Source organism: Callithrix jacchus, chromosome 7, assembly GCF_049354715.1.
Source record: "Callithrix jacchus isolate 240 chromosome 7, calJac240_pri, whole genome shotgun sequence".
NCBI classification, from domain to species: domain Eukaryota; kingdom Metazoa; phylum Chordata; class Mammalia; order Primates; family Cebidae; genus Callithrix; species Callithrix jacchus.
In genome coordinates, this window is record NC_133508.1 from 84995779 (window position 1) to 85011645 (window position 15867).

A 15867-nucleotide genomic window follows, 5' to 3' on the forward strand; every position below is an offset into this window, starting at 1 on the left:
TCCCTCAAATACGTTTTCCAAACTTTTAGATTTATCTTCATCCTCAGGAACACTAAATATTCTTAGGTTTGGTCATTTAACACAATCCCAAACTTCTTGGAGGCTTTGTTCATTTTGTTAAAATTCTTTTTTCTTTGTATTTGTCAGACTGGGTTAATTCAAAAGCCTTGTCTACAAGCTTTAAAGTTCTTTCTTCTATTTGTTTGATTCTATTGCTAAGACTTTCCCGTGCATTTTGCATTTCTCTAAGTGTATCCTTGATGTCCAGAAGTTGTGACTGTTTTTAATTTATGCTTCACTGGAGATTTTTCCATTTGTAACCTGTATCAATTCTTTTTCAAGTTGGACTTCACCTTTCTCCTGTCTTGATTGGCTTAATAATTGACCTTCTGAATTATTTTTTGGGCAATTCAGAGGTTTTGTCTTTGTTTGGAACCATCGATGGTGAGCTAGTGTGATTTCTGGGGTGTTAAAGAAACTTGTTTTGTCATATTTCCAGAATTGTTTTTCTGGTTTCTTCTCATTGGGTAGACTATGTCAGAGGGAAGATCTGGGACTCAAAGGTTGCTGTTTAGATTCTTTTGTCCCACAGGGGTGCTCCTTTGATGTGGTGCTCTCCCTTTTCCCCTATGGATGGGGCTTCCTGAGAGCCTAACTGCAGTGATGATTACTTCTCTTCTGGATCTAGCCACCCAGCAGAGCTACCAGGCTCCAGGCCGGTACTGGAGAGTATCTGCAGAGTCCTGTGATGTGATCTATTTTCAGGTCTCTCAGCCATGGATAACAGCAGCTACTCGAGTGGAGGTAGCAGGGGAGTGAAGTAGATTTTATGAGGGTCATTGACTGTATTTTTGTTAAGTGCACTGGTTTTGTGTTGTTTGGCCTCCAGCCAGGAGGTGGCACTTTCCAAAGCATATTAGCTGGGGTTGTATGGGGAGGATCAGGTGGTAGGCAGGGCCATAGAGCTCTCAAGAGATTATGTCCCTTGTCTTTGGCTACTAGGGCTGGTAGAGAAAGACCACCAGGTGTGGGCAGGTTAGACGTGTCTGAGCTCTGACTCTTCTTGGGCAGAGCTTGCTGCAGCTGCAGTGGGGAACTGTAAGTTTGTGTGATTCCCAGGCCAATGGAATTATGTGTTCAGGGGGAGTACGGCTATCTTTGCTGCATCACACAGGTCACCAGGGAAGTGGGGAAAAGCTGGCAACCACAGGCCTCAACCAGCTCCCACACAGCCCATAGACGGAAAGGTTGGTCTTACTCCCATGTGCCTGTCTGCCTCCCTCACCCAACAAGCAACCCAGCTGAGAAATAAAGCAGACTCACAGTTCCTTGGCTGTCCCAGGGAGCCTATAGTGGCATTCCACTTCCTTGAAAGGGTCTGTGAATTCTCTTGGCTTTCCTGGTATGTTCCTGTGGTAGTTCTAAGAGCAAAAGTTCATGATGTTAGTCTCCACACACTGCTCTATATGTCAGAGTGGGAGCTGCGAGTTAGTCCTGCCCCCTAGCCACCATTTTCCCTGTTGTTATTTTTTTTCTATTTTTTAATCTCTTTGCTGAAGTCATTTTGTCCCTGTTTTCCTAATTCTGTTATATTATCTGTGTTGTCTTGTAGCTCACGAGGCAGATAACTCGTGAATACTTGTTTCTTTGGGGTCAGTAACTGTTAAGTTTGTGTTCCTTTGGTGGTGTCATGGTTTTCAGAATTTTCGTGTTTCTTGTATCTTTGCATTGGTGTCGGTGCATTTGAAGCAGCACTTCCCTCTTCCAGACCACCTTTGTTAAGAAAAGCTCTTTACTGAGAGGGGGAGTAGAAGTATGCTGTGACACTGAGTCTAGTGGCATGTGAGGTGGCAACTGTAGTAACTTGTCACAGCTCTGCATCCACAAAGGACAGGAGTGGTGGCACAGGAGCTGAAGTAGCCAGGATCCACAACCTTTGGCTACTATGTAGTCTTCAGCAGTGAATGTTGTGGAGGTTTTGTGGTACCCATGAGGGCTGCTGGGATCCTTAGTAGTGCCACTGGGTAGAGCAGCAAATGCACCTGCATAAGTAATGCCAAAGTTGGCAGTAAAGACTGGGGACAGCTAGGGGTGCACAGGAGGGCTGGTGGCAAGTTAGCGGAAAGTGTGCCTGTGGCACTAACAACTAAGACCAGCAGCAGGTGTGGCAAGAAATGCAGTGGCAAGAGATGGCCATGGGCAGGTATATGTGTGGCAGTGCAAACCACCAGTGCATATGTGACTGCAACAGCCAAAGGCACTAGGAGACAAATGTGCAGTGGTGAGAGCTGGGTAAGGGCATGCATGCAGTGGTGCAAATAAGCAGTGCTTGCATGCACTGTGGTTGACAGTCAGGGCCAGCTGTGTGCATGCACATGCCCATGAGAATTGGTCACAGATAAATGTGGCGGTTAAACCTGAGGCTAGTGGCTCAGTGCCAACTGCAGGCATGCATGCAGTGACCACACTGGCTCCCAGGGTTTGGGTGCCCACAAAGGCAATGACTGGGGCAGCTCCACTGGAGGTAAAAATAACCTAGTCAGCTAGGGTCCATGAAATAAAAAGCCAGGAGGCAATCTGTGGTAAGAGCCATGGGAATTTCAATGCAACTGGGAGGTCCTCAGTGAAGAAGGGTGCTGGGGTCATCTGAAGACCAGGCCACTATGAACCATGGTAGCACCTGCCACATGGCTGATACAACGTTCTCTGCCCTTCTTCATTCCTAGCTGCTTCCAGATATCTCAGCTAGGCCAGTCTTCCCAGGGATTTCAGTGGGATAAAACCAATGTCTTTTGGGCAGTACCCACAAAGTGCAAAGAAGCTGGACACTCGCCCTGCTCTCATTTTCACCTGTGAGGGTAACACTTGGCACTCAGCTGTGCCAGACTGAGGGACAGTATGATAAAGATGAGACTTCCTCATACCCATTCTGTGTGGTTATTTTTGGTTTTTGTTTTGCTTTGCTTTTTTGCTCTACTATCCTGCTGCAGCTTCTTATCTAGACTCCAAAGCTCTCCCACAGCTATTTCCACTCCTGGATGCCTGTCAAATTATTGTTTGCTTGTGGGGTTGAGGGCCAGGGTCTCCTACTCTACGGTCTTGTTGATAACACTCCCTTCTTGAGTATCTTGTATGTTTTCCCCCCAAAAGAAGAAATAATTTGGTAATGAGAGTAAAGTTAAGTAACTTTATTAACTTTTAGAGAAGAGTGTATCAGCTGATAACTGTTCTGTGTTGGTTTATTTCTCTCTTACTTCACAAACCGTAGTAAGTGGATTTTCTAAGTCTTGTGCTATCCAAGACAGGTAGAAAGAATATCAACTAATTTCAGTTATTATCCCTCAAGTAAATGCAGGTCTCTCCTCAACTCTCATATACACACACAAACTTGGACTGGGGAACTGTGTTTTTGTTTATCTCTGGGTTACCATTCAATGCCTTGCAGATTGCCTGAAATATTTTTTGAATGAGTCAACAGTCACAAGAACTGATTATCTGAGGAAACTTCATATAATTAAATTCAAAGTATATCATTCAGTGATAAATAATAAACACAATAACTTAACGAAATGTTGAATTTCTTTCTTACCTCTTCATTTTGTACATACAACTGCAGCTAGTTAGAAAAATGACTTCTTTAATATTATTATTTAGCTCTGTCACCTATGTTGGAGTGCAGTGGCACAATCTTGGCTCAATGCAGCCTCCACCTCCCAGGTTCAAGTGATTCTCCTGCCTCAGCCTCCCAAGTAGCTGGGACTATCAGCTACTTGGGAGGCTGAGGCAGGAGACTACCCCACGCCTGGCTGATTTTTTTTATTTTTAGTAGAGACAGGGTTTCACCATGTTGGCCAGGCTGGTCTTGAACACCTGACCTCAGGTGATCTGTCCACCTTGGCCTCCCAAACTACTAGGATTACAGGCATAAGCCACTGTACCTGGCTATCTATCTTAATTTTATTTTTTTGAGACGGAGTTTCTCTCTTGTTACCCAGGCTGGAGTGCAATGGCGCATTCTCGGCTCACCGCAACCTCCGCCTCCTGGGTTCAAACGATTCTCCTGTCTCAGCCTCCCAAGTAGCTGGGATTACAAGCATGTGCCACCATGCCCGGCTAATTTTTTAGTAGAGACGGGGTTTTGCTATGTTGGCCAGGATGGTCTCGATCTCTTGACCTCGTGATTTACCCGCCTCGGCCTCCCAAAGTGCTGGGATTACAGGCATGAACCACCGTGCCCAGCCTCTATCTTAATTTTTAAAAGGGTTGCCCTCAAACTGTCTTACTACCACCAGAGCCTCCTTAAGTAGCAAAACATTCAATTACTTGAGGTCCAGAACTCAGGGTGCCTATTATGGTCACATATTAAAGTAGGCCAAAAACAAAAAGTAGAGCTTTCATTTATTTTTATCTGACTTCATAATGTGTTTTGTATTCTTGAATTCTCCAAAGTTCTAGATCTTTATTCTTAACTGACTCTGGATATTTTCAACTCCACCCTTGTAAAATCTGATCAATCACTTTGGAAGGCCGACATGGTGTATTACCTGAGGTTAGGAGTTTGAGACCAGGCTGGCCAACATGATGAAACCCCATCTCTACTAAAAATTAAAAAATTAGCTGGGTGTGGTGGCATGCACCTGTAATCTCAGCTACATGGGAGGCTGAGGCAGAAGAATCACTTGAACCAGGAGGCAGAGGTTGCCATGAGCCGAAATTGCACCACTGCACTCCAGCTTGGGCAATGGAGTGAGACTCCATCTCAAAAAAAAAAAATCTGATTAATATTTAGTTTATCCCACTTTGTTTTGCTATTCTCAAAAGTCCTTTCAATCCTTTAACATTCAGTCACCTCCTCTGATGCTGCTCTAGACCTCTTTGTAGTTCTCTTACTGCATGAGTCATATTCTACCATACCATTCTTCTAGCTAAAGCACTTTGAGGAGTTTCCATGAACAATCATGCTCCCTCCCATTTTCATGCCCCTGCATGTTCTGTTCCATCAAGGTAGAAGGCCCTTATCCCCATTCTTGCATTTTCATATCATAGAAGATACCAAACCATTGCAAATGTTTTAATACACTGCTTTTCACATTTTCAAAGATGGTAAAATTATATACCCTCTATTTCTAACATAGTGCTTAATACCTACGTGATGAATATATAAATGAGGCTTGAATGTGTAATTTATCTAAGATACTAAGGTAAGATAAAGATCAACACAGTAATTGTAAAATGGTACATTCACTTTGAAAAACAATTTGTTCCTTCTTCAAAATGTTGAACATAGTTTCCAGAGGACCCAGCAAGTCAACTTCTAGATGTATACTCCAGAGAAATAAAATCATATGTCCACAAAAAAAACTTGTATACTAGCATTCAGAGCAGCATTTCAGAATACTACAAAGTAGAAACAACCCAAATAGCTATCAATCAAATGAATAAACAAAATATGGTATATTCATATAATGGATTATTTAGTAATAAAAAGAAATGAAGTACTCATACATGTTACAACATGTATAAACTCTGAAAATATTCTGCTAAGTGACAGAATAGATCATCATACTGTATGATTCCATTTGTATGAAATGTCCAAAACAGGCATGGAGACAAAAAGCTTATCTGTGGTTTCCAAGGGTTGTGGGGAGGAGGTGGGAAGTGATCGCTAATGGTTACATGATTTCTTTTTTCTTTTTTTTTTTTGAGACGGAGTTTTGCTCTTGTTACCCAGGCTGGAGTGCAATGGCGCGATCTCGGCTCACCGCAACGTCTGCCTCCTGGGTTCAGGCAATTCTCCCGCCTCAGCCTCCTGAGAAGCTGGGATTACAGGCACATGCCACCGTGCCCAGCTAATTTTTTTTTTTTGTATTTTTAGTAGAGACGGGGTTTCACCATGTTGACCAGGATGGTCTCGATCTCTTGACCTCGTGATCCACCCACCTCGGCCTCCCAAAGTGCTGGGATTACAGGTGTGAGCCACCGCGCCCGGCCAGTTACATGATTTCTTTTGGGAGTTATAAAATATTCTATAATTAGCTAGTGGTTATAGTTGCACAACTCTGTGAATATAGTAAAAATCACTTAACTGTATACTTTTTCAGAGTGAATTATATCTCAATAAAGCTATTATTAGTAAATGAACATAATAATGAAAATTCTCTATTCGTTCCAGATTTTTAAATCAGGGGTTTAATCTCTGTAAATCAGAAAACAACTCTGCCTGCCTAGGACTTCTTGATCATACATAATAATTGTACAATTATAAAATGTCAAAGGATCATTCTAAATTAACTTTTTGATCACCTTATTGTTGAGAAAACTGAGCTCCAAAAAGCATAAATGACTTAAATAAGGTTATGTAACTAGCCAGTAGAACCAGGGAAGAGTCTCATTCCAATAATTCAAATTTTTTTGTTGATTTTGACATTTTCTTAAATCCCCGAGTTTTTTATAATTTAAAGAAAAAAATTAAAAAGTAAGAAGAAATGCCTATGTATCTTTCATATTAACTCCAACAACTATTCTTATTTTGTAGGAAATACAGGGGAAAAAAGGCTAAGAGAACAAACAACTGTACCTTTCTGCTCCTATGAATGAGAAAATACAACTATTAGTACTTAAAGGTTTTACTCTTTAAAAACAATATAGTGTAAGTACTCACAGTAGTAGTTAGAGCAATATGGACCACCCTTCCCCGCTAGAGAATAGAAGATAATCAGACACTTCACAAAGATGCTATTAATATTTACCAGGAAAACTTCTCCCAACTTTCAGAAAGACACTAACCTTAATCCATAGGAAAACTTCTTTCAGAATATCAGATTCTAAAGTTTCCCTTTCAGAAGCCCTACTTTTTGCAGCCTTGTTCAGAGCCAATGGCAGATATAGGTGTAATAAGTCATTTCTGTGGTACTGACTCAGGAGATTTTGGGAGTAGTAAAACATTTTCTTTGAAAGTCATGTTTGTTCTTTTCACCAAGAGCAACTCTTAAAAGACTTTTTAATTTATTTTCCCGCAGAAAACCACTGGGTGTATATATATATATATACATTTGTAAAATGCATTTGTAAAAAAAATATATATATATATATATATATATATTTGTAAAAGAGCATTATTCAATGTTGACCTTCAAAAGCTTATTGTAAAATACCTCATCATATAATCTACAGCCAGAGGGTAACTCAGCAATTGTGTAGTCCAGTATTTCTGCAGCCTAGGTATCCACACGTACGTGAGGATAACATTGGCGGGTAGTGTGAGGAGCTAGGAGAACACTGGATGGTACCTAGAATAACAAACAGTGTTACGTGCTAAATTTAGTTTAGAAAATTCTGGGTTAATTCAATAAATATTTAAGGAATGTCAACTACATGCCAGGCTGTCTACTAGATACTAGAGCAAAACAGATTTATACCAGAATTTTCTTAAAGCCTCTAACACTAAAGGCTAGTGCTCACAATGAGCATGGTTACCATACATCCTAGTTTGCTGTAGACAGCCCCAGTTTACAGGCACTGTTTCAGCATTAAAATCATCTCTTTTTACTTCTATAATTTTACATAGGACTCTCTGAAGAGGTGTAGGTGTGTGTGTGTGTGTGTGTGTGTGTGTGCAGCAAACAGATTTTCCCAAACTTGCATAACCAATTACATTACATACTTCTATCTACATTCCTACAATCATCTCCTAAAACAGTGGTCTCGGTCCGCAGAACATAGTTTGGGGTCTATCCATTCTCAACATTTGATAGCTGAGGAAACAAAGGATTTGAGAGTAAAACAGGCTCAGCTAGACACAGGACACTAAAGCCTAGGACTCCTGGCTCATGGAGAGAGCACTAATGCTCTTTATGATATATCACAGACTGTGATACTAAAGCACTCTTAACATGGTTAACAAGTTCTATTACAAAAATAAGTCACCAAGTTTCACATTTTAATTTCATTTTAAAGGAAGTTCATTTTTTTCTTCCTCAATCATAACTGTAAAATTAATCAAAAACAGAGTCAATGAGAAAATATCTTTTAGTCATCTCTTAAGATTATAACCCAAGTTCACTTACCCTACTCTCTCCTTTCCCTCCCCTCACTCTCTAGTAATTATAAAGTAGCTGATTTCTTTATATCTTCAAAGTATCACTGGCTTCACAGGTGTGTGTTGGGGTGGGGGAGGAGAAGTTAAGTCTATCCATCAATCAACAAAATGTTCAGTGTCTACCACAAAGTATTCTGCTATAATATTTGCACTGTGGTTACAAGTGTTTTTTAAAAGTGAGGATACTATAATAATTTCTTGGACCATATGATACTTAATGCAAATCCCAAAGCCTCAAATTAAAATATAATTCCATTACTATTTTTGAGTTCCTATAAGCTTACCAACAGAAGCTATTTTCTGATTCTGGTTGCACCAAAATGTTTGGCCCTAGAAAAATATCATGGAAAGAATTCTGTATTTAAAAACTAGTTATTCAAATTTTTGATCATCTGTGGCCACTGGTATTTCTAGATAACTGCTATGCATTTTAAGCAACTTAGGTACTTCTTTCAGAGAAAAATGAGTAAATGGTCATATAGCCTTTAAAATGAAAGTCAATGAGCTAAGGAATATTAATAGCCTGCTCTGAAAAAGGAAAAAGTAGAAAATGTTAGTTAAAATAGCATTTAAACTTTTAAGAAATTCATTTCTGTATATCATTTTGTTCATCACCAATAAAAGGTAGTCGATATTAATTAAATCTTACACAGACAAGATAACCAGTTAAACAGATGAAAAGAAAATTACAAGAGAGAAAAACATTTCTAGAAAGGCACTATTTTTGGATTTGTAGATGGTAATTTGAGATGTACATGTAACAGAATATCCTTCTCACATATTGGAAGTTGTGACTATGTGACAGAGCTTTGAGGTTTGCAACACAGCAGACTCTTCTGTAATAATTATTTTAAAAGGCTTGCCTATGACAATTTCCCATCTGAAGTAATAAACTTATTCAAGTCTAATTATTGTACTTAGTTATAATCCCATTAAAAAAAGAAATACAGATATTGATCATATCCAACATTTTCATTGAGAAGTTGACACGGACAATCATGCAGTTTATGTGGATGTTCTCAGAAGCTTTCCTGTGTCTGAGAAACAGAACTACAGGCCTTTTTGTATAAGTTTCTGTACATCTTGTCCATGCTGTTCTCAAAGATGGGACAGTGGGATTTTCCCTTGTGAGAGGCTGCCCTGTGGGACCAGTATTCGCCATCGTCCAAATGGAAAGTGCCCCGTGGTTGCTGACATGAGCTATAAAAAGAGATATAAAAGGTACAAAATAATAATGAAACAAAATTAGAGATAGCACTATGTAAATCAAATATTTATTGACTACTGTATGGGTATTTAATACTCTGCTGGGGCTGTGAAAAACAGACCACAATAATGCCTGTGCTTTCAAAGAGGGACATTTTAAAAGAGGAAGCAGAACTATCTGTGTAAAACTGTTATAAAACAGTAAAATGAAAAGTTTGTGTTAGAGTTAAAAGGAATTCAGATAGACACAGGTGCAGCATGATAAAAGCAGAACACAGGTGGCCTGGTATGGCCAGAATAAAAATGCATTGTTGCTAAAAGTTAGGCACACTTGAAACTGAATTCCAGCCCAGTCCTTTATAAGCTGTGAGACCTTGGGCAATTTATTTAACTATCCAGAGTCTCAGCTTTTTTACCGTTAGTTTTATAGGATTGTTTTAAAATTTAAACACAGAAGTTATTAAATATGAGACATTAAACTAGGTACTTTATATATATTTAAGAATACATCTTACAACCCTTAGAATTTGGTAGATACAGAAATTAAGACTCAGTGAAGTTAAGTGACTTGCCTAAGCCTGCTCAGCTAGTAATTGGCAAAATGAAAAAGGAGACCATGTGTGTGCTCTAAGGCTCTTTGTACTATGCCATGCTGCTATTGCCCTCAGAGTAGAAAATTAGGCTAAAGAGAAACATTTGTGGAAAATGGAAACAAAGCAGAAGAGTTTGAATGAAGTGAAAGGATCAACTGTAGTTTTGAGGGTCTTAAAGTAAAGAAAAGTGGGAGTCAGGAAGGGAGGGAGGAGAAGAGAGAGCAAGAGAGAGAGAGAGAGAGAGAGAGAGAGAGAGACCGTGAGAGTGAGCAAGAGAGAGAGCGAGAGTGCACGCGCATGTAAGTGAGAGTGAGCCTGTAGGGAGCTAATGAAATAGACTAAGATTGAGCTACCTGTGATGAAGACAGAAAAGGAAAGGCAACTCTTTCTTAAGGATTAATAGCACTTTTATGCTATCAGTGTCATAATTTTACTAACATAAACATTAAATTCTTGAATAATATTTTTTATGGATAAAATGTTGAGTTTCTTTTCTTTCTTTTTGAGATGAAGTTTTGCTCTTGTTGCCCAGGCTGGAGTGCAATGGCGCAATTTCCACTCACCGCAACTTCCACCTCCCAGGTTCATGCGATTCTCCTGCCTCAGCCTCCCTAGTAGCTGAGATTACAGGCATGTGCCATCATGCCTGTCTAATTTTTTGTTCTTTTAGTAGAGATGGGATTTCTCCATGTTGGTCAGGCTGGTCTCAAACTCCTGACCTCAGATGATCCACCAGCCTCGGCCTCCCAAAGTGCTGGGATTACAGGCCTAAGCCACAACAGTCAGCCCAAGTTTATTTTCGTATATAAATAATTGACCTATTTCAATTAATGAAATAATTTTTATAGATTAGACCTACCAGGTCTGTTAGAGATTACAAAGTTTCTTCCTGAATACACACAACCGACAAACCAAGATTAAACCATGAAAAAATACAAAACCTGAACAGACCAATAATGACTAACAATATTGAAGCAGTAATAAAAACTCTCTTTCAAAAGCCCTGGATCTGTGGCTTCACTGCTGAATTCTACCAAATATTTAAAGAAGAACTAATAGGAAGTCTACTCAAAATATTACAAAAAATTGAAGATAAAAGAAAACCTATTTTACCTAGCATTACCCTGGTACCAAAATCAGAAAAAAAAAACACAACAGCAAAAATAAATACAGGCTAATATTCCTGATGAACATATGCAAAAATCCTCAACAGAGTATCAGAAAATTGAATTCAATATGAAAAAGATCATTCACCATGCTCAAATGGAATTTATTCCAGGGATACAAGGATGGTTCAACATGTGTAAATCAATAAATATGACACATAATATCAACATAATCAAAAACAAAAAAGTATAATCATTTCAATGGGTGCTGAAAAAGCATTTAATACAATTCAACATCCACTCATAATAAAACCCCTTCATAAACTGGGCATAGAAGGAACATACCTCAAAATGATAAGGCCATACATATATAACAAACTCATAGCTAATATTATACTGAATGGGAAAAAATAAAAAGCCTTTTACTAAGATTTGAAACAGAACAAAGATGCCCACTTTCACAACTTATATTCAAGAGAGTAATGGAAGTCCTAGCCAGGGCAATTAGGGAAGCAAAAGTAATAAAGCAGATCAAAATTGAAAAAGAAGTCAAATTATCCTTTTTTACAGAAAACATGATCTTATACTTAGAAAAACATAAAGACTCCCCCCCAAAAATTAAAATGAATAAACACATTTAGAAAAGTTGCAAAATAAAAAATTAATATGTAATAATCAGCATTTCTATATGCCAACAGTAAACAATCTGCAAAGAGATCAGAAAGGCAATCCCATTTCCAATAGCAAAAAAAAAAAAAGAAAAAAAATTTGGCCAGAAAAGTGAAAGACTGCTATGATAAAAACTATAAAACACTGATAACAGAAACTGAAGAGAATACAAGAAAATGGAAACATAGTCCATGTTCATGGATTGGAAAAATCAATATTGTTAAAATGCCTATTCTACCTGAAGCTATCTACAGAGTCAATGCAATCTCTATCAACATACTAATGACATTCTACACAGCAGCAACAACAACAACAAAGAAAATCCTAAAATGTATTTGGAACCACAAAAAAAAAAAAAAAAAAAAAAAAAAAAAACAAACTAGAATAGCCAAAGGAATCCTGAGCAAAAAGAATGAAGCTGGAGGCATCACATTACCTGACTTCAAATTAAACTGTGACACTACAGTAACCAAAACAGCGTGGTACTAGAATAAAAACAGATGGATGGAATAAAAACAGATCAAGGGAACAGAATGAAGAAATAAATCCATACATTTAAAGTTAACTCATTTTTGACAAAGGCATCAAGAACATACACTGCAGAAAGGACAGTCTTTTCAATAAATGGTGTGGGGAAAACCGGATATTTTTAGGCAAGAAGAAAAATAAAAACAATGCCTATCTCTTACCACATACAAAATCCAACTAAAATGGATTAAATACTTAAATGTGAGACCTGAAAGGATGAAATTATTAGCAAAAAATATTGGGGAAATGCTTTGGGATATTGATCTGGGCAAAGATTACTTGAGTAACATCTTAAAAGCATAGGCAACCAAAGCAAAAATAAACAAATGGAATCACATCAAGCTAAACAGCTTCTGCACAGCCAAGGAAACAATCAACAAAGTAAAGAGACATAATACAGAATGGGAGAAAATGTTTGCAAACAACTCATCTGACAAGGGATTAATAACCAGGTTATATAAGAAACTCAGCAGCAAAAAACAAAACCAAACAAATAATCTAATTTCTGATTTTAAAATGAGCAAAAGATCTGAATAGGCATTTCTGGAAAGAAGAAAGAAAAGTGGTTAAAAGAAATATTTTTTAAATATTCAATATCACGAATCAAATCAAAGCCACAATAAAAAAAATCTCAACCCAGTTAAAATGGCTTTTATTTTAAAAAGACCAAAAAAAAAAAATAATAATAATGCATGCTGGTATGAATGTGGAGAAAGGGGAATGCTCATACACTGTTGTTGAGAGTGTAAATTAGTATAGTCCACTATGAAAAACAGTACGAAGGTTTCTCAAAAAGAAAAAAACCACAAAACACTACATATAGAACTATCATATGATTCAGTAATCCTACTGCTGGGTATATAGCCAAAGAAAATAAAATCAGCATATCAAAGAGACACCAGCACTCCCATATTTATCATAGCATTATTCACAATAACAGAGACATGAAATCAACCGAAGGGCCCATCAGTGGATGAAGGGGTAAAGCAAATGTGGGAAATGTACTCAATGGAATATTACACAGCTATTTAAAAAATCTATTCATTAGCAACAACATGAATGGAACTACAGGACATCATGTCAAGTGAAATAAGCCAGGCACAGAAAGACAAATATTGTATGTTCTCACTCATCTGTGGCAGCTAAAAAAGTTAATCTCATGAAGGTTGAGAGTGGAATGATGGTTACCAGGGACTTGGAAGAGGAGGAGGGAATAGAGGGTTTGGTTAATGAGTAGAAAAATACAGTTATCTCACGCCTGTAATCCCAGCACTTTGGGAGGCCAAGGCAGGTGGATCACAAGGTCAAGAGATTGAGACCATCCTGGCCAACATGGTGAAACCCCGTCACTACTAAAAATACAAAAAATTAGCCGGACCTGGTGGCACATGCCTCTAATCCCAGCTACTTGGGAGGCTGAGACAGCAGAATCACTTGAACCCAGGAGGCAGAGGTTGCGGCGAGCCGAGAATGCACCATTGCACTCCAGCCTGGACAATAAGAGCAAAACTCTGTCTCAAAAAAAAAAAAAAAAAAGAAAGAAAGAAAAGAAAAGAAAAATACAGTTATAAAGAAGGGAAAACCTTTGGAGTTTGACAGCCCAGTAGGGTGACTATGGTTACCAATTTGTCGTATATTTCAAAATAGCTAAAAGAAAGATTTGGAATGTTTCCAATACAAAGAATTGATAAATGTTTGAGGTGATATCCCAATGACCATAATTTGATTTACTTCACACTGTATGCATGCATGAAAATATTGTATGTACCTTAGGTATATGTACAATTATGTATCAAAGTTTTTTTTTTTAAAAAAGGGAAAATTTAAATTACTCAAACTGAAATTCTGTTATGAATAATTTCATAACTGAAACATTCTTATTGAGCATATCCCTATTGTCAATATCCTTAAAATAATGCAAAAACAAATAGAAAACAGTTTTTATCAATACCTTTCTATAAAAGGAAGATAGTGTTAAAAATTCTACATAACAGCCATAATAGATCATATTCTAAACACAAATTTAAAATTATTTTTATCTTTATTTTTCTTCTTTTTTTTTTTTTTTTAACTTGGCCAAAAAGGCTTTTAATCCAACATGAGTTTTATCATCAAAATCACTTCCCAATGGAAGTACTTATCCTTAAATGAAATAGCATACCTCAAACTTTTAAAGCTTATTTGTGATCACGTCCAGTGACATTACCATATCTCTAGATGAAATCAAGTTTGTATATGAGGTCAGTGTAATTCACAGAAACAAATTCATCAAAAGATGCAGGAAGGTTCCCAGGGCTAATGACCCAAGTTTTTGAAAACACTTGTTTCATAGATAACAACAATTCTTTGCAAATAGAAGAAGAGAATCTAATATTCTTGACCCAAATATCTCCCTCAGCTTGGACACATCATAATATGAAAACATCCACAGGCAAAGAGGAAAGTTAGTGAAGCCTAAACACACTGAGAATCACAAGGCTAATTCAGGACACTCAGGCACAGCCCAAGACATGTCTCAATGACAGAAATATGCTTGGTAATACTCCCTATCTAAATTCGCCTTGTCCATATCCAGAGCACTTCAAATTCTGTAAATAATAAATTATCATAAGCCTTAAATGAGTATTCTAAGTTTTTTCTCCCTCAGGTAGGAAATTTGAAAGAACATGATTTTGCTATAGTAAAAAAAATGCAAAATCAATGTGAGCTGGGTGCTATCTCTGAATTGATCCTACAGAGTTAAAAAGATAAGATATGTTTTTGTGTAATTCTTGCTGTGGACTGAATTGTGTACCACTCCACACCCACTTTTTTGCCCCAATTTTTTTTTTTGAGATGGAGTCTTGCTCTGTCACCCAGCCTGGAATGCAGTGGTATGGTTGTGGCTAACTACAACCTCCACTCCCAGGTCCAAGTGATTCTCCTGCCTCAGCCTCCTGAGTAGCTGGGATTACAGGTGTGTGCCACCATGGTAGCTAATTTTGTATTTTTAGTAGAGACAGGGTTTCGCCATGTTGGTCAGACTGGTCTTGAACTCCTAACTTCAGGTGATCGGCCTGCCTTGGCCTCCCAAAGCACTGGGATTACAGGTGTGAGCCACCACACCTGGCCTACTGCCCTATATTCTTATATTGAAGTTACAACCCCAAAGTAACTGTATTTGCTATAAGAAGGTGATTAAAGTTAAATGAGGTTATCAGAGTTGGGCCCTAATCTGATAAAGCTGGAGTCCCTATAAGGAGAGGAAGAGACACCAGAGTGGTCTCTCTGCAATTTGCAGACACAGTGAGATGGTGGCTGTCTACACGCCAGGAAGAAGGCCCTCACCGCAAACTGAATTAGCCAGCACCTTGGTCTTGGACTTTCCCGCCTCTGGAACAATGAGAAATACATTTTCATTGTTTAAGCCACCCAGTCAGATTCGTTTTTATAGCAGCCCAGGCACACTAAGATGATTCTTTTTACTTGTTTAATAGGTCTCTAAATGGACCATCTAGGTTTCTCTTTTAACAATTCCAAACCTATCCCCATATTGAAAGGTCAACTGAGACACACAACTATTAAATAATCACCAAAGGGCATAGTCCAGGCATCTGGAGGCCCTTTCAGTGCACTCAGGATTCTGGAGATTCTGATGGAACCCTCTGAAGATCAAGGGTGGGCAGCT

The 15867-nt window shown here is 38.2% G+C and overlaps 1 protein-coding gene across 5 annotated transcripts in view; it reads right to left on the minus strand.

Moving 5' to 3' along the window:
* Positions 1–3173: 3173 nt before the first annotated feature.
* Positions 3174–15867, minus strand: part of SPATA6 (spermatogenesis associated 6) — a 197143-nt gene continuing 184449 nt past the window's right edge. For all 5 annotated transcript variants that reach the window (XM_035252998.3, XM_035252996.3, XM_035252995.3 and 2 more), the window contains one exon: positions 3174–9298. In XM_035252998.3, coding sequence (XP_035108889.2) covers positions 9118–9298 — 181 coding nt within the window. In that variant the 3' untranslated portion in view covers positions 3174–9117. The remainder of the gene's footprint in view (positions 9299–15867) is intronic.